Here is a 25627-nt window from a genome sequence, read left to right as displayed (position 1 = left end):
TATATATATATATATATATATATATATATATATATATATATCATTTGATCAATTAAAACTTTTACCTACAAGACATTGTTCTCTATGCACTATCCATCTCAATTTATAGAGAAATCTGTTTTAATGTTGTTGTACCTGTTCAAATTTTGTTTAGTTTTACTTTTTGAAGATTTTAGATCTATCTCTCCACAAAAAATTTAAAAAAAACTTTTCCTAGAACCAATTATCATCTACAATAAGCACTACCTTGATCAAAAAACTGGATCCAAATTCCATTTTACTTAGATAAATTTCTAAATTAATAGCTACTACTATTAGAATAATTCATCTTATTTAAAATTATAATCATTATACTACATACAAATTATCCTCAAAACAATCATCCAAATACTTGTTCATATTCATCATATTCACCTTGAACAATGCCCCATGGGTACTGACGAGCTTTCACCATCTTATTTCCAAGTTTAACCTCTTCCATACTGCCCACAACAGCAAATGGCAAATGTCCCTGGAAAAGATTTCTTGTTGTCAATTTCACATTCTCATACCAATGTGAAAACAGATACAAAGTTTCCAAGTATTTGGATGAAAAAATATAATAATGGAATTACTCAAAACAATATTATTTACATTTTGCATTGTCTTAAATTTCTAAAACTAGGTTTCACAGCTCATAATATACATAATAATAATAACAATACACATTTACCAAACATTTATTAAATGCTTACTATGCTCAAGGTACTTAAAGATACAATGTCACATAAAAAAAAATCCATTCCCTGAAGGAACTCACATTTTACTTCCACCTAACAATAACTTAGAACTAACTGTACAGCAGCCCCTAAAACAAATTTTTAGAGAAAAAAAACAAACCTATGTACACAAATTTAAAGTTTCATCTGGATTGTGAACATTTTCTCCATCACATTCCTAAGTATAGACAATCTACAAAACAAATTAAGCCCTGATTTTTAGAGTATGCCAATTTCTGATGCATAACAAATGTAACAATCAGTTCACCAATAGTTTGTTTTGGCTCCAGCACACTCTGCTTATAAACCAGAAAGACAATAATGTAGGCTAACATATTATAAAGTGCCAAATGAATAACAGACAATAAGTGCTACAGAAAGGAGTGAAAAGAAGAGGGACAAATAAAAGACTTAGACTAGAATTTGAAGAATTCATAGGATTTCTATAGGTGGTGAGGAGGGCAAAGAAATTCCAAGCAGAAAAATGAATAAAGCAAAGGCTGAAAGACAAAACTGCAGAAGACATGTTTGGCTATCATTAGAGATTTCTAAAATATGTTCTCTGAGACAAAACTGTGTTTTTAAAAGAAACCATTTAGTCTAAAGAAAAAAATACCAATAAAGAATTTATATATTTCTCAAGTTGTGAATATAGAGGCCCCAGAAGTGTTCCCCAGAGAAGATGATGGCTCCACTCAGCAGTTTCCTCTTTTGAGAACTGCCACAGAAATGCAATCCTTGAAACCAAGTTTGCAACAACAACCAAAAAAAAAAAAAAAAGAGGGGTAGGGTAGGTGGCATAAGCTTCCAACGGCTGGGAAAGCAGACAGACAGAGGAACAACAGAAAGAATGGTTGATACTGATAAGAGCTGTTCAGAAATACACTTTCTATTTCCTAGTATCTACGGCTGTGGTGCTGTGACTTCATCAGATACCGACATGACAACCCAGGTGATCTCTTCTAACTTGGCATTCCATTCCCTTTCCATGGGATGTCTAGCCAAAATTGTTACTACTAATCAAATGCTTAAACAGTTGTTTTTTGGGTATCAAGGTTGCATGGGGACAGCCTTGGCTTTAGGAAGAGAAGATGTTGCTGGACCTTTCTTCCACAAGTATCTATCCTAATGGATAAAATTGCCTCATGTCACCATGGGTTCTGAGTCCTCACCAGCAATGGCTGTATTTGAAGGTAAGTTTAAACCAGACATGGAGAAAGAGGAAGCCAAGAAGCTAGCAAGACTATCTCAACTGATATCTCAAATGATCTTGGGTCTGGGAAAAACACAGATCTCTATGTGATCAAGACCAAATTGGACTTTCTCTATTCATTTGATATGCCCAATAAGAGGAGCAGGTTTGGCAGGTACAAGCATGAGAAAGGGACACATTCTCACCAAGAAAGTGACTTCGGTGGAAAGTGAAGTGCTGGATGAAACAGTAAAGACAATGAAGACTTCCTTAAAAGGGCCTGTTCATCAACCAAACTACTGAACCAGAAGGTTTGGGGCTACCCCTATGTCCCCTTGTATAAGACAAGCTTATCACTAATAAAGATAATTTTATAAAAAAATAATTATAAATACACATATGTATATATTTGTTAGATTGTGTGTATACACACACACACACATGTTCTGTTTCCATTGAAGACAGAGTAAAAGAACTCAGTCTACTCAAAGGCCCCATCCAACTTTATATGAGGGAATCAGTTTAAATTTTAATTCAACACTAGGAAACTTTCCTTGACTTTAAATAACTAAAAAAATTCTAGAATGCTCTGACAAAGAAAGTTGTAATCACACCTTCATTTTTTTTTTAAAAAAAGGCAAATTATACTTCTGGGATAAGTAAATGTAATCCAGCTTGAAAGTACCTTCCAGCCCTGAAGGGACTTGAAGAATAAGGACAAGAAGAAATAATTCTTAAGAATTTAAATCTGTACAGCAATTTTCCCTGCTCAACAAAAAAAATCCACATCAGACTTTTCTAATTCAATGAGTTCAAAGTTTATAGTTGAAAGAAACAAAAATCAAAACACTTTAGTAGCTAATAATGGTAAACAAAAATAAATTCTTACATTCATTGAGGAGTTAATTTGAGAAATAGTTTCATCATCTGTTGGGAACTGGTATATCTGGACTCCATTGCTGACCAATTCACTCATCAGTTTGATCTTAAACTTCTGTAATTCAGTTTTAGAGATTGTATCTGCTTTGGCAATTACAGGAATGATATTTACCTTAAAAAAAAACACAAAGGTTATTTTTATATTTTTTTGTATAAAGCCTTTCCCATTCAAAATTAAGTCTGACCATAAATATTTTTATCTTGATAATCACGGGATCCTATATTTACAGTGTATCATTTTATGCACCACACAAACTACAGATGCTTACCTTCCAAATAGTATCAGAAAGACTAATGCTTTTTTAAGATTTAAGATCTCTTTCCATCTGTATCAGTCTACCTAGGTGCAGAAATCTTTTCTTTCCTGACTTCTCCTACTCCAAAAAGTTAACTGTTCAAATCTTTTTATCTTGTTTAACCCACAAGATAGTTCTACTTCCCTTTTTATTTAAATGCTGAGAGATCAGGACCAACCCTATGCAAGAAGCAATGTAAAATCTGCCTCTGCGCCCCTCCTCTCACACCCCCAAAGCAGTTATCTCTATGTGATGTGCCCCATTCCCCCCATGGCCCTTTTCCCAATTAGGTGTTAGTTTGCTTGCTATGCCTCCCAAGAGCATCTAAATTTTCATGTAAAGTTTTTAAATATTAAAAAGCCTCTGAGGCTCAAATGAATAAATATATGCTAGTACAATTTCAGATTCTCTGATAGGCTAGTAATGGGAAACATCCTTTGAGGAAGAAGGAAAAACTGCACAGCAATTTTGGCTATTCACTTTTAGAGGTGAGAGCTTCAAGCTATTACAGTAAAGTAACAGAGTCTGCAGCACAAAGCACTAAAATCGTACTCAGAGCCTATTTTTTGCTTTCTCATTTCCCCTCACTCACCATGTGATTTTTGTTTAACATCTATTTGCCCTACTGATGATAAATTGCCTATCAAGTGAATGTCAAAAATCTGACATCCAAGTTATTTGATTATAGAAATCTTTCAAAGGAAATTATGTCACTGCTATATGTGCCTTTGAAAACTTAACAGCATTCCACAATAAAAAGGAAAATACAACTCAGTTAACAGTTTTTATGGACCACTAAATGGAACATTACAATGCTTTTGTCAGTTTTAGTCAATAAAACTACATAAATCTTTAATGTGATTTGACTTTTGTGATATATCACAATGAGCTACAAGAAGTTTTCCTTTTGGGATGGTGTCAAATATTTCTTGAAATAAGTGAGCAATCAAGCAGGGCTTGAAAGTCTTCTGATTTTTTTTTTATTTTGTCAAGATTGTCATCTTACTCATGTTTGCTGGCATGGAATTTAGTTTCCAATATTCTTAACTACTAAAAGTACATCTAGAGAATAAAAAATATTGTAGGAGGGTAAATACTGGATACAGATAACAAAATACGGAAAATTTTCAAAACAAAAGTCTTTTTTTAAAGAACAATTACTATTGGATAAAATTATTGGAAAATTCCAGAGTATTTTTTCCCCTTTACAAAACAGATAATTCATTTTTTCATATATACCATTGATTTCACAGTATCAAACATGAATAGAGAATCTATAAAATGAAATGCTAAATTATACTTTAAAAAAAAAAACCTGATATCTGCATGAAAGGCCTAAATGAGAAAAACTATAGAGATAATCTATAAATTGAGGGCTCTTGGTACCTAATTGCCTAAAGAGCAACTCGCCCAGAAAAGATTTTCCACTGGCTCCCTATTATGTGAGCAAATCAATTTAACTTTAATCTATATGCTTACATGATTAATAATTTAGTTGACTAGGTACATGAAGACTCCTTAAACAGAAAAACTTCTTGGTGCCAAGAGAAATAAGATGATATTGAAACACTTTGCATTTAGAAAGTTCAAAACAGACATTTTTGTTAATTGTTAAGCAATTTGCTTAACAAATGAGTATCCTCTTAAAATGATACGGTATGCTTCTACTATTACAATATAAGTATTTTATATTTAAGTTAGGCAATTCTCTTCAATTTTTGCCTAGTGATATTTGGTATTTGACATTTGTTTTTTATTCAGTTTTCTGCTAATATACAGTGATTGCTGACTACAAATGGCTCATATTCATTTTTTGCACCTCCCTCTTCAGGTATGCTTGCTTCATTAATATAAAGCAGCTTTATGTTTCCTAATAGTAATGCTAACATTTATATATGTTACACAACTGTTAACTGGCTATGACATCTTTACTATTCTAAAGGGAACAATGAGTAGGTTTCACTGAGATTCTGCTAAAACCATTAAAATACTACAAGCATAAAATCTTTTTTTTCTCTAGTCAACAACCATAGAGTTGTTAACAGTCAACAACTATGGTGTTTCTGCACATTAATGAAGTCTCAGAATCAGAGTTTAACTCTTATTTCAACATTAGATTGAATTTACATTACAAACATCCCAGCTTTCTGCATCCTGCCTTCTCATTTGACCAGGAGCCATGACCATCACACATACTGAAACCTTCCTCTTCACACCATCTTCAAAACCATATCACCTAAGAGTTCGCTCAGTGAATTTCTTCCTCTTTTGCTCTTACTTAATAGTGCCAAGAGGTAAAGTTACAAGAGGTAATAGTGCCAAGAGGTTTAAAATAAGCATATTGCAATAAGTCACATTTTTTCTCTTTATATTTCAGTATGAAAGTAATTAATAGGTAATTGAATTCATTCTTCAAATATTTTTAAAAGATATCCTAATATAAAGATATTAATTAGGGGATATTAAGATATCAAAAAATTTAAAATATCTCAATCATTGAATAAATGAAAAATAATGAATACATACTCACAAATAAGAATGATTTAAATATATGTAAGTGCATTTTAAAAATATATATGTATATATTTATATGATTAGCACCTACATAAATAAAAAGAATAGTAAATAGGTAAAGTCATAAAATCTGCTGCTTTCTAAATCTTACCTTACTATCAAGGCTCTTCATGGTTAACAAATCAAGTGTCTTAAGGGAATGTCCCGTAGGTGAAATAAAGTAAAGGCAAGCATGGATACGAGAATCATGGTAGTTAAAGAGGGACCTTTTTATCTTCAATTCTTCTTGGAGATAGGCCTCAAATTGAGCATCTATATAATCAACTATTGGCTGATAGCTGGAGAAAAAAACACAATTATTCAAGTATTTTATACACATATTCATGTCTAGTAAGATATTTCAGTTATACTACAGCAAAGATGTGTGCTAAATCAACAATTTTTGCAACAGAATACAGTGTGCTTTCCTTCCTATACAGGGTTAAAGTGACTGACCCATCAGAAAAGTACACACTTTTTGAACCATTTCCAGAGGAGGTCATGGATGGTCCTCATTCATACATTCAGCAAGACCTCACCGTGATCCAGGTTCACATCTGCAAGATCATTGGCTCACTGTGAAGTTACAATCCATGGCCACTGATTGAAGTAAAGTAGCTGGCATGTCACTGATGTGTTTGGAAGAATGGCTGGCCACAAGGAAGTTAAAATGTATTCATGATGCCAAAAGTAGTTTCTTTCCTTTTGTACAGAGAGATGTATTAGGAAGAAAGCACCCTTAACGAGAAGTACCTGCTTGAGGATATTGATGCTTAATTTGTAATTTGGAGTTTTATACAAGGAAACCATATTAGATCTTATCTATTCTTTCCTTCTTGCTTTTACTTACACTGCACCCTCCCTCTCCCACTGAAATGAACATCTGTTAATCAAATGATTTTTAGTTTGGTTTTTTTTTAAACAAGTCTGAACAAAAACAAAAAAAAAGATTTTTTTAATGCATCAAAAGGAATTTCCACTGTAAATGTAAATACCTACTATCAGAGAAGCTTCTGGTTAATCATTCAACTGCTCCCTGAGCACTTACATGAATTACTCATTTGCAAATATAATAACTTAAAAAGAATACTTAATAATTCATTTGCAATGAAATTAAGACAGAATCCTAATCAGACCATTTAGCATGATACTCATCCATAATAATAGAACTACAAAAAAGTAGAGCACAGTAGGAGATACATATCACTGTACACAAACCTGAGATATAAAGATCACAAATTCAAAAAGAAATGAGGACTATTCACTTTTCAAAAAAAATTTACTACTACATAAAAAGACATAAAATAGGAATTCTTTAAGTTCCAAACTCCCCCTGGTTCAATTATTATAAAATTCAACTTCCTAAAAAGCTGTAAATACAATTTTTTAAAAAATAACTGTTACATGAAAAAAAGGTATCCTTATGCCTACTTCAGGGATTTACTCCACAATAGAATGTTGTTTATTTACATCATTCTGATACAATCACATCCTGTTTAAATTGTTATGGGAACCTAAAAGTTTCCATATTTACCATCTTCATTTGGTTCTAATCATTGTGTTAACATTCAACATCTGTCTCTATCTTCTACAGAGTCCACATAAATGACTTCTTAATACTTAAGGTAAAATAATTAAAAATGTTAAAAAAAATGTTTTTACTCTAAATCTAATTTTCACATAAGTGAAAGATTCACTTTTCCTTCATTCAAACATTTTATTAAGCACCTGCTAAAGTTCAGGTTGGGAGTGTCGTGAGGGGGCAGGTAGGTGTTGAAGTGGATAAAACACCAGGCCTAGAGTCAGGAAGATTCATCTTCCCAAGTTCAAATATGGCTTCAGACACTCGTTAACTGTGTGACTGTGGGTAAGTCACTTAACCCTGTTTGCCTCTAGTTCTCTTATCTGCAAAATGAGCTGGAAAAGGAAATGGCAGATCACTCCAGTATCTTTGCCGAGAAAACCCCAAATGGGGTCAAAGAGTTAGAAATGACTGAAACAACTGAAAAAAGTTGAGGTACTGTTCTAGTCAATGGATATGATACAAACAATATGATCCCTACCCCAAAGTCCTTAAAACAGGAGAGGATTTAAGAAATGGACAAAAATAACAATATAAAATATAACATGATAAAAGCATAACAGAGGTAAAGAATATAACTGCCATACCAGACAGACAGATCGCTGTTCTATGAAAAGTTTTAAAAATTGAATACTTCAAATGATTAACATAACTTTAAATAAATATTATATCAACAAGGAAAAACTAACCTCTCTTCTTTATTTATCTGGTCACCAAATCCCACTGTATTGACAACGGTCAGTTTCAGTCTAACACTGCTTTCTTGGAGCTCATATGTCTGTGCTTTAAGTCTGACATTTGGGTGAAAGTGTGAAGATTCAAAATCATCAAAATTTGTGTTAAACAATGTGTCGATCAGAGTTGATTTTCCAATTCCAGTTTCTCCTAAAATGAAAAGCAACTTCATAAATATATCTAAGCACCATAGTGAGGTAAGAAACAACAAAAATCCAATGGATGGCTTCAGGACTCCCAACCACTGGAAAGAATGGTTTAACAGCAATAATTGCTAATAATAGCTAACATTTAGATAGCACCTACTATGTGTCAGCTGTGTTAAGCACTTTACATTTATCATCTCATTTGATCCTCACAATAAGCCTAAAGGGTAGGTGCTATTGTCTCTATTTTACAGCACCCTCCACAGCCCATCAGATTCCCATTAACCACCAAAATGAACATACATGGAACATACCAGAACTCTGGGAAAGTAGTAAAATGCTTAAAGAACTTAAGTGTTATATTTCAATAATTCAAGTGCTATCTTGATTAATTTTAAAACTCTAGGCCACTGTCTCAAATCAAAATTGTCATCATAAAACTATGATTTAAAGAGTGGTTTCCAAATGGCTTTGAGTATAAGGACATCTTTATAAAGCCAAAAAAATTTAGCAGACTCCCACATGACAGGGGCTACACTGTCAGTATATGTTGACTGATGAAAATAAGTGTTGATAAAAAGCTACTATCAATTTTCAGTAAAATTTTATTTTCATCATTCACATCTACATAAACTCCAAAAGCATTCATTCTGTCAACAGCAGGTACATTTGTTTGCTGAGTTACACATTCATTTTGTTGAAACTAAATAAAGATCAAAATGTCAGTACTCTGTGCATATCAGGACAATTCCTGCACTTCCTAGGTGTCCCATATCCCACAGGTTAGGCACTGGAACTAGTGTTAAATTGGCATTTGTGATTTTTAAAAAAGAGACTTTATATTGTATGTTTTGGGAATGTTAGAAAACTTCAAGAAAGTTTGGCACTTACCCACACACAGAATGTTGAAGCAAAACCCTTGTTGAATGGACCTGTTGACTAACTGATCAGGCAAACTTTCAAAACCAACATGACCATTAATAGTTAAACAACGAGGAATATCATCCTGAGTATAAGAAGAAATCTTTAATTAATGTAGAATATGATCATTTTAAAAAAGATTTCATATTACTATTAATGGGAAAAATTAGTTTCCAACTTTACCTTATTCTTCTACCTGTATGATTCTGAGCCAGTTACTTAACCCCCGCTGGACCTCAGTTTCTTAATTTGTAAAATGAAGGCTTTAGAATAGATGACCTCTAAAGTCCCATTCCCACTCTAAATTACATGACCACTCTATTCTGAGATTCAAATGGAATAAATCCATAAGAAAAACCTTTATCTATAGAACATATCAAAAGAGCCAACTCCCCAAATATTCTTCTTTCATAGATACTTTTTGTACTTTGACTTCAAATAATACAATGAAATCTTGTTCTAATTGAAAACGGTTTATATTCCTTAGAAAGTGAATCTACCTTGGACCCCTAGCCAAGAAAAGCTACTTTCTAAACTATCAAAAATACTTCAGTCACAGCATTACGACCCTACCCTAAAGGGCTGAGGTGGGATATTGTTCATTATTAATCTCCAGATATAAGACCCTTTACTATTATTACATATACTAAATAGGGATCCTATAAGCAATATACCTAGATAAGGGATGTGAGTTAAGTCTCATCAATCTGATAAAACAAAATCAGTAGAATCAGTACACCAGGGAAAGGTGTAATATGTGCTATTCATTAGATCCACTGTGTTTGCTTATGCCAAAGAACTTCAATTAGGGGTTGTGTTTCAAACACTAGTAAAAACTCTGATAATATTTTACATACTCACTGGAAACTAACATTAATAATAGTAAATTCTAAAAATAGGTTGGTGACCAAGATAATAGCCTAAAAACTAGAAAACATTACATTACAAAAACATCACAAACATTACATTTACAAAGTCAGAAACAGGGATGTATATTTGGTATTGATAAACTTAGAGGTTCTGATTTAATTGAGCCTTTTAAGACAAACGAATTCTTCAAGGAAAAGAAAAGGGAAGCTAAGAATTGACTTTACCAGAATGCCCAGTTAGGGAATGGAAGAGTTAACAAAGGAGATGAAGAAGAGGTAATTCAGAGAAGTAGAAAAAGGACAAATAAGGATAAGCATATAAGGGATAGGTAATTCCTGAGAATGAAAAAACCAGTAAAGCAAAAGAATTTGGAAATAGGAGGCCACTGCTGACCTTATGAGAGGTTGTTGCAATAGTGATGAGGTCAGAAGCCAAGTATCTAAGAACTGAGCAAATAATATGTAAACCATTCAACTCAACAAACATTTATTAATCAACTACTGTGTGCAGAATACTGTACTAAGCTATATGGAAAGATACCAAACTTAGATAAAACACAATCCCTGCAACTCATGGAGTTTACATTCCTATTAAGAAGATAATACATGAACAGAGAAGCAAAATGTAAGTACATCATAGCGGCTTATAACATAGTATATGTAAGGTCTAAGAGGGAAAATCATATTTAATGGAAAATACAGAATTATCAACAAAAGGAAAGGATTCAAGTGGGCAGTGGCATGTAGTTAAGGTTTTAGAAGATGAGTAGGACTACTCAGGGAGAGAAAACATACTCCGTATTATAGGGAATGAAGTAAGCAAAAGGAGGGAGGCACCCACATTCTAAGGGGAGGGAACAGTCTATTTTGAAGAAGAGATCATGGTACTCTAGGAAGATAGTAATGCAGGCATGTGTTAAAGTGATGGCAATGAGAAGAGAAGAGGCAATGAATGAGAGAGATATCATAGAAACTGAACAGATAGAACCTAGTTAATGACTGGATAGGAGAAAAAGTAGAAAATAAGTCAAATATAACACCAGTGTTTCAAATATGAGGAACCAGGTTAATGGTAGTGATGTTCAGGAAGTTTAGCAATGAAAAAAGAGAGGTAGCTTGAAGAAAAAAGCTAAAGTTGGGGTTTTTTGGAGGGGTTTCAAAATAGGAATGTCTAACTTACACAGAAGGGATAGAAGTCAATGGAAAAAAAACATTGAGCAATAAAGAAGCATGGTTAAACCAGTTGCAATGCCATACCAATTAAACTACCAAAAAATTACTTTATGGAGCTAGAGAAAAAAACTATAAAAAAATTAATCTGGAATAACAAATGTCAAGAATATCAAAGGAATCAATCAAAAAATGTGAAGGAAGGTGAGCTAGCCATGCCTGATCTCAAATTCTATTATAAAGCAGTAATCATCAAAACAATCTGGTACTGACTAAGAAATAGAGTGGTGTATCAGTGGATCAGATTAAGTACACAATACATTATAGTGAATGATCATAGTAACATTGTTTGAAAAACCCAAAGATCTAAGCTTTTGGGACAAAAACTCATTATTTGACAAAAAACTGCTAGGAAAACTAGAAAACAGCATGGCAGAAACTAGGTATAGACTAGTATCTCATACTTACACCAAGATAAGGTCAAATTGGGTACATGATTTAGACATAAAGAGTGATATTATAAGCAAATTAGAAGAGCATGTTTACCTGTAAGATCTATGGATAAGGGAGGAATTTAGGACCAAACAAGATATAAACAGCATTACAAAATGTAAAATGGATAATTTTTATTAAATTATCTATAGTCATATGGAAAAAATGCTCTATAATTGATTAAAGAAATGCAAATTAAAGGAACTGAGTACTACTACCTCACACCTATCAGATTAGCTAATATAACAGAAAAGGAAAATGATAAATGTTGGAGAGGATGTGGGAAAACTAGGACATTGATGCACTGTTGGTGGAGTTGTGAACTGATCCAATCATTCTGGAGAACAATTTGGAACTACGCCCAAAGGAACTATGCATACCTTTTGATACAGCAATACCACTACTAGGTCTGTATCCCAAAGAGATTTTTAAAAAAGGGGGGGGGGCTGGAGTGGGGAGAAACTATTTGTACAAAAATACTTATAGCAGCTCTTTGTGGTGACTAAGAATTAGAAATTGAGGGGATGCCCTTCAACTGGGGAATGGCTGAACAAGTTGTGTTCTATAATTGTAATGGAATATTATTGTGCTATAAGAAATGACAAGCAGGATCATTTCAGAAAAACCTGGAATGACTTAAATGAACTAATATAGAGTGAAGTGAGCAAAACCAGAAGAGCACTGTATACAGTAACAGAATTTTGTATGATGAAGAACTATGAATGACTTAGCTATTCTCAGCAATACAATGATTCAAGACAATCCTAAAGGATACACAATGAAAAATGTTTTCCACTTCCAGAGAAAGAACTGATGGTGTCAGAAAACAGACCGAAGCACACTATTTCTCTCTCTCTCACACACACAAAATGTCTGGCCTATATCAGATTGCTTACCATCTCAGGGAGAGGGGAGAGAAGTGAAGAAGGGATATAATTTAGCACTCAAAGCTTTAAAAAAATGAATGTTTAAAATTGTTTTTACATGTAATTCAGGGAAAAAATAAAATATTATTTAAGAAGCTAGTTGCCAAGGGGCAGCTAGGTGATGCAGCGAATAGAGCTCCAGCCTTGGAATCAGGAGGACCTGAGTTCAAATCTGACGTCAGACACACACTTACTAGCTGTGTGACCCTGGGCAAGTCACGTAACTCCAATTGCCTCACAAACAAAAAAAAAAAAAGCTAGTTGCAATGATTTATATCATTGAAAAGAAATTTTTAATGCTCTAATTAGTCTTCCTCCCTTTAAATCCAAATTAACGATATATTAAACTCACTGTGTTATTAGAGAACAAAATAACATAGGGCTGAGAAGGCCCTTTAGTGGTCATCAAGTCTAATCCCTCAATGAGACATCCCTAGACAGGTATCCTATCTGTTTACATATCTCCAAGGAAAAGAGAGCTTTCTTCTGCCCCACTTAGGGCAGTTTTCCCCCCACAGACTGATAACTTTATTATTTACACATTTCTAAGACTACATCCATCAAAATAATGCTGCTCTTTGCATTTAGTGCTAAAGAGATCTGGTTGTGCTTTTCTTCCACTTTTGGTGTGAAGTATGAATATGTATTTTACCTGGATGAGATGGTTTTTAGATCAAAAAGTCTGAAAAGCTTCACCAATTATTAAATTCATCATTAAGTCAAGAACACATTTACAGATAAGTTAAAACCAAGTATGAGTCTCTATCATATAAGTGAGCTACCAGGCCTCTTGGTTAAAATCAAATCATGGTATCGTATTTAAAGCATAACTCACAATCATGTCATTAATTAAAACATATACTCACTATTTTTTCTTCTTTGCCTGACTGTGAGGTAGAACATGTTTTTATTCCAAGAGACTGATAGACCTGAAAATTAAAATTAAAAACTTTTTAAAAAACCCACAAAAATACAAAAACAAGTAAAAAATAATTATGGTAAACAGGAAACTAATTTTTATATAACATTATCTCCAAAGAGAAGGAGGAAAGAAGAGGACAGGGTCTAAACTTGATTTCATCAGACTAAGGGATTCCTGGCAAAAAAAATTTACTTTACCAAGGCAGATCAGCAACTTGCTTATCACTTATGACTGTGCAAAGTTTTTAAGTAGGCAGAACCAGATTAAAATATAATTAAGAGAAGATTCTGGGAAGATGATGGAGTAGGTCAGAAAACTTTTGGCTCTCAATTTCCTCCACAAAAAGAACATCACCTCAGAGTCAATGCAGAGCAGCAGAAATAATGGGAGGCTAGGTAAAGCAGTTGTCCTCTCAAGACAACTTGAGAAGACCCCATGAAAAACTAGGCCTCAGTGGCTGGAGTGAAGTACAAATACCTCCAGGCCTTATGAAATCAACAAACAAGCCCTGGGAGTAGCTGGGGTTGAATGGCAGCCTCAGCCTCGGGAATTTTCACCTCACTGAGAGTGCCTGTGGGAAGGCTAAGCAGGAGAAGAGTGAAGGACCTTCCATTATCTAGAGACACTAACTACAGCTATGCTAACCTCACACCTCAGGACTAGAACTTGATTATATTAATAGTTGCTAAAAACAAAAATAAAAATGAGTTAGCAAAGGAGAAAGAACCCAATCATAGATAGCCAATACTACATAGATAGCTATCCACTCCTTTTTCATTGAGAATTGTCAAATAGCCTCAAGTCCAAAAACAGTACTTTAAAAATCAAATAAGAGATCAAGGGAAAAAAAAATCAGGGAAAAAATAAGAGCAATTCAAGAAAAGTATGAAAAGAAAGTCAACCAACTAGAAACAGAGAACCAAAAACTTAAGGAAGAAAATAATTCCTTGAAAACAAGAATTGGGCAAGGAAAGCTAATAATGTTATAAGATACCAAGAAATAAAAAATATAATAAAATATAATAATATAATGAAAAATGAAAAAATTACTAGAGAACTTGAAACATCTCATCAGAAAAACAACTGATCTGGAGAGGAGATTGAGGAAAGACAATCTAAAATTAGTTGGACTACATGAAAGTTATGATCAAAAAAAGAATCTTGATACAATATTACAAAAAAACTTATCAAGGAAATCTGACCTGAAGTTCTAGAACAAGAAGGGAAAGCAGAAATGAGAAAAATTCCACCAATCACTGCCTAAAAGAGATCCCAGGAAGAAAACTTATAGGAATATCATAGCCAAGTTTCACAGCTCCTAGGTTAAGGAAAAAATATTGCAAGCAATAAGAAAAAAAAATTAAATATCATGGAGCTACAATAAGAATTTTACAAGACCTAGCAACTACTACATTGAAGAACTGTAGGTCTTAGAATACTATATTTCCTAGAGCAAAAGAGCTGGGATTATGACCACGGGTAATTTAGCCAGCAAAGTTAAGTATGATCCTGAATGAAAAAAAAAATTAACTGAAAGACTCTTTAGGTATTTATGACAAAAACAGCAGAACTTAAAATTCAACATATAAAATCTAAGAGAAATATAAGGTAAACATTAAAAACCAAATATGACTAATGTCAAATTGTTTACTTCTTATATGTGAAAATGTTATCAGTATTCTTATCACTGTCATCATTATTTGGGTAGTTTGAAAGAAAAGCTTGGGCTGAACCAAGTATGATAGGGTGATTCTAAAAAAATAAAACTGTGTAGGGAGAGATAAAAAAGAGTAATTATCTCATACAAATGAGAGATGAAAGGAAGAAATGATACAGAAGAAAAAAATCAGGGGGAGGGTCGGTAGTGCTAGAACCCATCACGAGTGGGTTAAAGAGGAAACAGCATATAGATAGGTATATAGATATAGACAGACAGGCAACAGACAGATGCCATGAAAGTCTTCTAAATTCAGAAAGAAATAAGAGGGATAGGGGATGGAGGGGAGAGGATAAGGGAGGAACTCTTAGAAGGGTGGGTATGTTAAGGCATAGGAAGGCAGGATAGAAGTAAATTAGAGGAGCAAGGGTGGATAGTGTAATAGGGTGAGAAGAAAAGCAAGGAAAAATAGGAAGGAGGGAAATACATAAGTAATTATAGCTTATGGGATAAATTTACCCATAAAATGGGATGGAATAAAGTTACCCATAAAATGAAAAAGGACAGCAGATTGAAATTTTGAATTCAACAATATGTTGCTTTCAGGAAACACAATAAAAATGAGAGATATACACAAAGGCTGGAGTAGAATTTATTATGTAAAAAAAAAAAAAACCCTAGGGGTAGTAATCATGATCTCAAAGTTAAAGCTAAAATAGATTTAATTAAAAGATAAAAATAAGGAAACATACACTATGTGTCACCAATATTATTCAATAATGTTTTAGACCATTTAAAATAACTAGACAGTATTAAATACCTGAGAGTACACCTGCCAAACAAACACAGGAACTACATAAACATAAACACAAAACATTTTCTATAAAATAAAGTCAGATTTAAATAACTGGAGTAATGTTTATTGTTCTTGGGTAGGTAAAACCAATATATTTTTAAAATGACAATTTTACCTAACTAATCTATTTATTCAATGTCATCCCAATTAAATTACTAAAAAAAAAAAAAAATCTTACTAGTTAGAAAAAAAAGTTCATTTGGAAGAATAAAAGGTCAGGAATGTCAAAGAAACCAGGGAAAAAAGATGAAAAGGAAGGAGATTCAGACATTAACTCATTGTTGAGGTATAAGATGAATAATTTCAATCATTTTAAATTAAAATTTATTATATAAAGCCAATGTAGCCAAAAATAGAAGAAATATAGAAAATTGTGAAGAAACTTTCATGGACAACCTTTCAGATAGGATGTGATTGTGTTGGAATACTGCTGTGGTATAGGAAATGATGAATTGATTTAGAAAAACATAGGAGGCAGCTAGGTGGTGCAGTGGATAAAGCACGGGCCCCAGAGTCAGGAGGAGCCAAGTTCAAATCCAGCCTCAGACACTTGACACTAGCTTTGTGACCCCGGGCAAGTCACTTAATCCCAACCTGCAGCCCACAGTGATCTCTATTTTGAATTTTACACCATTTGAATTTTACACTGAGAGTCTAAGTGACTTGTCCATGGTCATATTGCTACTGCCATGTGTCAGAAACGGGGCTTAAACCCAGCTTCTCATTGAATAGCCAGCCTTCTATGCACTCACTATATTATATAAATATTTGTAGAGTATATACATACCCAAAAACCAACTTTCCAGGAAGCTGTCAAGATGATATTTCTGAAGTATAGATATGATGTCATATCACAGTGACCATACCACCACTCTCCCACTCAAATCTTCAATGGTTGGTTATTGTCTTTCAGATAAAATATACAACCTTCAGTCTGGCATTTTGAAGTCTCCCTACTGTCTGACTCCCACCTACCTTTCTGGTTTTTCTTCATATTACTTTTTCACACTCTTCCTATCACCTACCTTGCAGAATTGACACCCACTTGGCATAGTGCCTGGCACACAGTAGGTGCTATATAAATGCTAATTCCCCTCCCTCCTAGTGAAATTGGCCTAATTGCTCCCCATACATCTCACAGAACCCCAAGCTTCCTACTAAGTACAACTCAGGTACAACCTCTTATACAAAAAGCCTTCCCTCACCCTTTCATCTTGGGTTTTTAGTGTTCTCTTTCCCTTAGAACTACTTGGCATTAACTTGTATATCTATGCAAAAATAGCACCTACTCCTCAAGGTTGTTTTCAAGATAAAATGATACTATTTGTAAGGTACTTTGCTATCACCTTACCTGGAAGCTAGCTGGCACAGCAGATGGAGTATTGGGCCTACAGTCAATACTCATCTTCTGTGTTCAAATCTGACTTCAGACACTTACTAGCTATGTGACCTTGGGCAAGTCACTTAAATAGAATTAAGTTTCCTCATCTGTAAATGAGCTAAAGAAGGAAATGGCAAACCACTCTAGTATCTTTGCCAAGAAGAGTCAGATACAACTGAACAAAAAAATCATCTTACTATTATTACTGTGAAGGGAATTATGATTTTTATAATAATCAATATATGTGAGCATTGTCAAAGTTTGATTTAGCATTTAAGCTGTATTGTAAGTCTGACTCACAAGAGAGGAAATTCCAAAAAATCTAATCTATTAGTATATTTATTACACATATCATATTGATTATGAAAATCATAGTTCCATTTATATTACATATCATATCTCTCCAGAAAGATACAAGTTCCTTGAGGGCAGGGAATGTGTTTCATTGTGTCTTTGTATCTAATGTGCCTTCATGTAGTAGGCACTTAACAAATATTTGTTCAAGTATTTTCTGTAAAAGGTAAAATTAGTAATTTACCCTAGAAGTACAAGCAAAGAGAAGGAAGAAACTCAGGGATGCTTAAGTTTATATTACAGTATTACTGGTTAGGGGGTGGGGGGTGGGAAACAGTGGTGATACATATCATAATATGCTCCTTTATCCTCTCTCCTTCCTTGACTTCTGTGAAACTGCTCTTTCCTGATTCTCTTCCTTCTTGCCCGATTGTTCCTTCACAGTCACTCACCATAGGCAGTTCCATCATCCATCTCTTACCACCTAATTGTGGGTTGGTTCTGTTCTAGGCCTTCCTTTCTTTTGTCTCACCACTGTCTCCTTTGGTGACCTTACCAGTTTCCATTAGTTTAACTATCTCTAAGCAGATGACTACCAAATATATTTTTTCAACCCTAATCTCTCTCAAATTCCAATCCCACAACTGAGTAATGGACATCTTCACCTAGATCAGTCAACAAACATTTATTAAACACTTACTGTGTGTCTGATCAGTGCTAAGCACTGGAAATTCAAAAAAAAGTGAAGTCATGATGCTTCCCCTCAGAGATCACATTCTAATGGGGACACAACATGTAAACAACTAGGTACACACAAGATAGAGATAAACATGTAAACAACGAGGTACATTGTGTGTGTGTGTGTGTGTGTGTGTGTGTGTGTAGCTATATACCTAGGTATTTTGGGTATACTTGGTTGTTTACTAAATAGACAGACAGATAGATGGAAGAGATGTAATTGGGACATAATCTCACAGGGAAGGGAAGGAGGGACACTGGTGGAAAGTCCTCTTTTGAAAAGTGGGATCTGAGCCAAGTCTTAAAGGAAGCTATGGTATGGTAGCCAGGTGGCAGAGGTGAGAAGAGAGAACATTACAGCAATGGGGAATAGCTGGTAGAAAGGAAAGAGTCAGGAAACAAAATGTCATGTGCAAGAAGCATCAAAAAAGCCAGTGTCACTAGATCACAGAGCACATGCAAGGGAGTTTCACCTGATGAACTTTCACCCAAGGAACAGTGTGGGGATCAGACACCTGGGGGGGGAGGGGAGAAGAGTGAAAGACTCCCACTGTTTCCAGATGCCAGGCCTACAGATGCTAACCAGACAGGATACCGGACTGCAACTGTTGGAGATAAAGGGCGAGCACACACCCAGTGAGTGTGGTGATGGCACTGCAAGGAACAAGAACATTTTCAGGACAGGGTGGCAGGAAGATCTTACTGTGGCTTAAGGGAAGAGAGGAGTGCCTGAGGCTGAGCCCCCAGAATTCAGAAAATAACAGTAAGGCCTGGGGTACCATGACCCACAATTCAGGATTAAAGCCTGATTACAATGATAAGCTGCTAAAAAAAAAATAAAAATAAAAATGAGTAAGCAAAGGAAAATGAACTGGATAACTACTACTGTTTATCCTTTGTCTGGAAGAGAACCATGACATCAGGGAGATGATTTGACATGACATGCAAGTGAACTAGATTTAAGTGAGAGAGGGCTGTACAAAGTCACCTGCCTCCTTTTCTCCTCCAGAGCCATCTGGGTCTGGTGGCCAGATATGGAGCAGGACACCTGGAGATGGCCCAGGATGCAGGGGGAGACTTTGGCCTTTTCAAGCTAAGGTCTTTAATGGGTCTCAGTTTGACTGAGGCAACCAGTGATTAAGGCTTAAGGAGGCAAGAATGGCCTCTTTGAAAAAAAAAAAAAAAGATCTAGTTGGGGAAGGCCCTCAGGGTTTCTGGGCAAAATAGAAACCACTGTTGTTTACATTCATTCTGAGCCAATCAGGGCCCAAACAATGACTAAGTAGGGCTTGGCCTGGGACCTACTGTTGACCAATCAATGAGAGAGTGTGATTTGGGGTTAAGGCTAGTCTTTAAGAGAAAAAAGTTTCAGAGATTAAAATTTACATTCCCTTTGGGCAGAGTGATCACCCTATATAGACAGAGGGAGAGAGAAGATGGAAAGACAGAGAGACAGAAAGAAAGGGAGACAGACAGAGGCAGAAAGGAAGGAAGGAAAGAAGAGAGGGAAGGAAGGAAGCAAACTGGAAGTTTGGTCCCTGAGAGGCAGCTCCTTTTCTCCTCACAGAGGTTGCTATTTGTCCTTCATTCCCAAAGAGGACCATGATATCAGGGAGGTGATGCTATGACATGCAATTGAATTTAAGTGAGGGATGGCTGTGCAAAGTCACCAGCCTCACTTTCTCCTCCAGAACCATCTGGGTCCAGTGGCCAGATATAGATCGTGACAAGTCAGATAGTATGCTGTAAAAGAAAACCTAGGTTCAAATTCAGAGGAAGATAATGAAGTTAAAATAAAAAAGCCACTCTTATCACAAAAAGTAATATCAAATGGTCACAAGCCCAAAAAGAGTTCTTGGAAGAACTTAAAAAGGATTTCAAAAATCAAATAAGAGAGATCAAGATAAAAATTTTTTAAAAAAAAATAAGCAATCCAATAAAATTATGAAAACAAGGTTAATCGCTTGGAAAGAGAGGTCCAAAATCTTAAGGAAGAAAATAACTCCTTGAAAAGCAGAATTGGACAAGAGGAATCAAATGATGTTAAAAGATACCAAGAAATAACAAAAGTAGAAAAAAAATAGATGAGAACCTTAAACATCTCATTAGAAAAACAACTGATCTGGAGAATAGATCAAGGAGAGACAATATAAGAAGTGCTGGACTCCCTGCAAGTTATGATCAAAAAGAATCTTGATACGATATTACAAGAAATTATTAAGGAAACTGACCTTGAAGTTCTAGAACAAGAAGGTAAAGAAGAAATAGAAAAAACTTACCATTCACCACCTGAAAGAGATCCCAGAGGGAAAACTTACAGGAATGTCATAGCCAAGTTTCAAAACTCCCAGGTTCAGAGAAAATATTGCAAGCAACAACAATGACAAAACCTATCTAAATACTGCAGAGATATAATCAAGATTTCACAGGACCTAGCAGCTTCTACACTAAAAGACTGAAAGGTATTAGAACATTTTATTTTAAAGATCAAAAGAACTAGCGTTGGGACCAAGAATAATTTACCCAGAAAAGTTGAGTATAACCCTGACTGGAATTATATATAAAGATGGACATTTGATGAACTGAAAGACTTTCAGGTATTTTGTGACAAAATGACCAGATTCAATGGAAAATTCAATATAAAAGATCCAGAAAAAAAGGAAAACATTAAAGATTAATTACAAGGGAATCATTAAGGTCAAAGTGTTTACTTCTTATATATGTATTCTTAAGTATTCTTAAGACTGTCAATGTTACTACGGTAGTTTGAAAGAAAGTTTGGGGCTGAGTTGTGTACAATGGGGTGATTCTAAAAAACAAAATTGGGTAGCAAAAAAGAGTAATTATCTCATAAAAATGGGGTGTGAAAGGAAGAACTGATACAGAGGAAGCAGATAGGGGTGGAAGGCTGGTAGTGTTGGGGAACCTCATTCTCATCTGATCTGGGTAAAAGAGGGAACAACATATATATCTAAAAGGGTATAAAAGTACTCTGAACTTATAAAGAAATAAGAGGACTAGGAGACAGGATAAAGGAGGGACAAAAGGAATAGGAGGGTAAGGAAAAAAGGATAAACTAATAGGAATAGGGTAAAAAGATAGGCTTGAGAAGGACAATACTGAATAAAAGTAAAATGGAGAGAAATTCACAGTCATAACTTTGAAAGTGAATATGGATTAAAAATCAAAATCCAACAACACATGAAGAAGATATAGTAAGAGATATCCCATTTAAAATAGCTCTATAAAATACCTGAGAATACACCTACCAAAACAAACCCAGGAACTCCATGAACATAATAATTGATTCTTTCAGAAAAAAAAAAAAGGCAGGTCTGATTATATCACCCCACCCCTTACTCAATAAACTCCAGTGGTTCCCATTGCCTGTAGGAACAAATACAAAATAATCTTTTTGGTATACAAAGCTCTTCATAATCTAGTCCCCTTCTTTGTTTCCAGTCTTTCCTACACATTACTACCCCAACATGTATTCCAAGGACATTAGCTTCTTGGCCATTCCACAAATACACTCCATCTCTCAGCTCTGGACATTTTTTCTGGCTGTCCTCCATACCCGGAATGCTCCTCCTACAATCCAACTTCTGACCGGCCTGGCTTCCTTTAAGTCCCAACTAAAATCTCACCTTCCATAAGAATCCTTCCCTAAACCTTGTTAATTCCAATGCTTCCCCCTCTTTTAATTATTTCTTATTTATCCTGCATATAGCTTGCTTTGTATATATTTATTTATATATTGTCACCCCCACTAGATTGTAAGCTCCTTGAGGGCAGAGTCTTTTGCCTCTTTTTGTATCCCCAAAGCACAGTTCCCAGCACATAGTAGGTGCTTAATAAATGTTTACTGAATGAATACTGTGAACTCTTTTCTCCCCAAGTTGCTCCTCCAGAGTCTCTAGGAAAATAAAATAAAGTTAAAAAAAAAACTAGGGATAGTAGGGGAGGAGTGAAACAGTTTGGTTAGGGAGAAATTTCATGTAAGAGCATAAGACTATATATGTATATAAGACTATATATACATATATGTATGTAAGACTATATATGTATCTTTATTTATATATACATATATGGACAGATCTATCTATAGATCAATAGATCCAAAGAGGTAGACCTCTACAAGATTAAGGAAGATCTTGAACACCAAACAAAGGAATATAGTCTTTAATTGGTAGACAAAAGGAGCCTTAAATTTTTGGATAGGGGAGAAACATCTGTTCCAGGCCAAAAAAAAACTATTTGCAGTCATAAAATCATCATTACAATTAGCCTTCTTCTTAGGCTATCAACTTCAGAGGTATTAAAAAGTACCTAAAACCCAATAATGACTATGGCAATTAGAGAACAATTAATTGAAGTAATCTAATTAATCAGAGACCTCACATGACCAAACAAACCCTGACTGATATTTGTTTTCAGTTTTTATTATACCTGTTAATATACATGGCCTATTTTTCTAGTCCATTCACTGTTTAATAAGCAACTTGATTGATAAGCAAATTCTGTTTCCAAGACAATGAATATGTGACAACAGGATGTTTTGCAGTTTTTATAGGAAAATTCCATAAAATCTTCATTAAGTTTTTCTATTGAAAGTTCATATCAAATATCCCCCTTTGTTTATTCATTTCCTGAGCTTCTGGGGACTGCCCAAAAGCTTTCTTATAATCTCCTTGTGGGCAAGTATTTTGATCAGGAAGCCTGAGTCACCTAGAAAGATTATAAACAGCTTTGTAAAGTTAATGTTTTCCAGGCATTACTTGCCAGTTATTTTTTTAAATTGGGGATTAAAATGTTTTTTCTTGTAGAAAAATTCTCAATCTTTTATCTACAAGGGAAATTACAAGGAGAATAACCACTCCACAGGTGAAATTCCTAATGTCAGTCAACAATCATTTATTAAGCACTTACTATATGATTGATGGGCATCGGCAATGAAGACACTGATAAGCACTAGTGATACAAATACAAACCAAAAGGAAGACAGTACCTTACCTCAAAGAGCTGACAGTCTAATGGAGGAAGCTAACACAAAAGGAGGTGATACTAAAACATGGGGAAATCTGAAAATCACCACTATCCACCCCTATAAATTGCTCCCTCAATACTTCAAACTTTCTAAAAGTGCCTAAGAAGTGGTGTTATTTAATGTACATATGAATGAGTGAAAAAAGCATTTATTAAATGTTTATTACATGCAAAGCACTGTGCAAAGTGCTTAGGATAAAAAGTGAAAAGACAGCCCCTGCTCTTAAGATCACGTTTTAATAGGGGACACATCCCATCTGGAAGGTTGTAGCTCCTTGTCAAGTGGAAAGGTCCCATGGTCCTTTGACAGTACTGGCAAGAGATTAATGCCACTTTGTTAATGTATTTTCACTGATAAACTCATATCACTTTGTGATGGTTGAACAGTTTTACACTGCCAAGGACTTTGGCAGCAAGAAACTTTTTTTCTGGATCTTTGATACCTTTGAATATAGCCCTGCAGGAGCACTTGCTAGGCTGCATCTCCATAGGGGTCACTTCCCAAGATGATGGCTGAGGGCACCAGTCTGAAAGTACTGCCACTCCTATGGCTCTTGAGTCCAGGGTCCTAGGCTGTCTCCAGAAGGTGTTGTTTGACTTGCCTTGTTGCTTTAATTAGGTTGCCTTGCCTGTCCTATGCATGGCAGTTGGTTGGCAGCTGATGGGGTTACCCAGCCCCTTTTCCACAGGAGTTGCATCCCTGAATAACGGCTATAAGGTCTAGTCTGGAAGTAGGACTGGTGATCTACAGCAGAGGTGTCAAAGTGGCACTGAGCCAGATTAAAATATAATTGGGAAACGTTTTAACAAAACAAAATATAATTTGAAGTCTTCTAAGTTGACATGCAGCCTATCTGATGGGTGTGAGGTGGTACCTCAGAGTTGTTTTAATTTGTATTTCTCTAATCAATAGTAATTTAGAGCATTTTTTTCATATGAATATAGAAAGCTTTGACTTCTCCTGAAAACTGCCTGTTCATATCCTTTCGTCATCTATCAATTGGGGAATGACTTGTATTTTTATAAATTGAGAAATTAGGCATTTATCAGAAATACTTGTTGCAAAAAATTTCCCCCCAATTTTCTGCTTTCCTTTTCATTTTGGTTGCATTGGTTTTGTTTGTGCAAAAACTTTAATTTTATATAATTAAAATTATTTATTTTATACTTTGTAATGCTCTCTATATTTTCTTTAGTCCTAAATATTTCCCTTATTCATAGATCTGACAAACTAGTCCATGTTCTCCTAATTTGCTTATGGTATCACCCTTAATGAGTAAATCATGTAACCATTTTGACATTATCTTAGTATAAGGTGTGAGATGTTGGTCTACAACTAGTTTCTGCCATACTGTTTTCCATTTTTCCCAGCATTTTTTTTTTATCAGATAATGAGTTTTTGTTTCAAAAGTTTGGATCTTTGGGTTTATCAATACTAGATTACTATGGTCATTTATTATAATGTAATGTGTACCTAATCTATTCCACTGATCCACCACTATTTTTTAGCCAGTACCAGACTGTTTTGATAATTACTACTTTATAATATAGTTTGAGATCTGATACAGCTGGACTACCATCTTTCATATTTTTTTCATTGATTCCCTTGATATACTTGACCTTTTGTTCTTCCAGATGAATGTTTTTCTAGCTCTATAAAAATTGTTTGGTAGTTTGATTGGTATGGCATTGAATAAATAGATTAATTTAGGTAGAATTGTCATTTGGCTCTTGGTTCACTCATTAAAGTGGCAGCAATAAAAAAAAAAATTAGAGGTACTCCTTATGGTACTTAGCTGGGAGTTATATTCATTGGTCTTCCTCATAGTCAAACTGTTTTATGATTTTCCCCAAAGCACTCTACTTACCAAATATTACTGAAATTCACTACTTTATACAAATTTACCATGTCACCTGAACTTGATCATGAGACACTGGGGAACAGGTTTCTAAACTAGCTGAATATCTTAATTCTCCTATAGTCTTTATGTCTTGAGATAAAAATGGCCTATCCAGAGAATCAGTAGGTTCTAAATTATTCTACAGAACTCCCAAGAACTTATAAGCTATCCCCTGGAATCCCATTAAAAGAGAGGCAAAGAGATGGAGGTAGCCATGTTAAATATTTGTCAGTTCCAAAACTTCCAAATGTTG

General features: G+C 34.7%; 1 protein-coding gene and 1 pseudogene across 1 annotated transcript in view; one reads left to right on the top strand and one right to left on the bottom strand.

Moving 5' to 3' along the window:
- Positions 1 to 25627, bottom strand: part of LOC114046299 (septin-10) — a 51171-nt gene that overhangs the window by 16995 nt on the left and 8549 nt on the right. The window contains exons 2-7 of the mRNA XM_027866602.1: positions 13446 to 13508; positions 9093 to 9207; positions 8010 to 8205; positions 5851 to 6037; positions 2840 to 3001; positions 415 to 511 (exon numbers count right to left, since the gene is read on the bottom strand). Coding sequence (XP_027722403.1) covers positions 415 to 511; positions 2840 to 3001; positions 5851 to 6037; positions 8010 to 8205; positions 9093 to 9207; positions 13446 to 13508 — 820 coding nt within the window. The remainder of the gene's footprint in view (positions 1 to 414; positions 512 to 2839; positions 3002 to 5850; positions 6038 to 8009; positions 8206 to 9092; positions 9208 to 13445; positions 13509 to 25627) is intronic.
- LOC114046133 lies at positions 736 to 2253 on the top strand (annotated as a pseudogene).

This window comes from Vombatus ursinus, unplaced genomic scaffold (genome assembly GCF_900497805.2).
Source record: "Vombatus ursinus unplaced genomic scaffold, bare-nosed wombat genome assembly UNPS02014781.1, whole genome shotgun sequence".
Classification (NCBI taxonomy): domain Eukaryota; kingdom Metazoa; phylum Chordata; class Mammalia; order Diprotodontia; family Vombatidae; genus Vombatus; species Vombatus ursinus.
The sequence above is the reverse complement of the archived record's forward strand: the minus strand, read 5'-3'. Positions and strand labels throughout refer to the sequence as shown.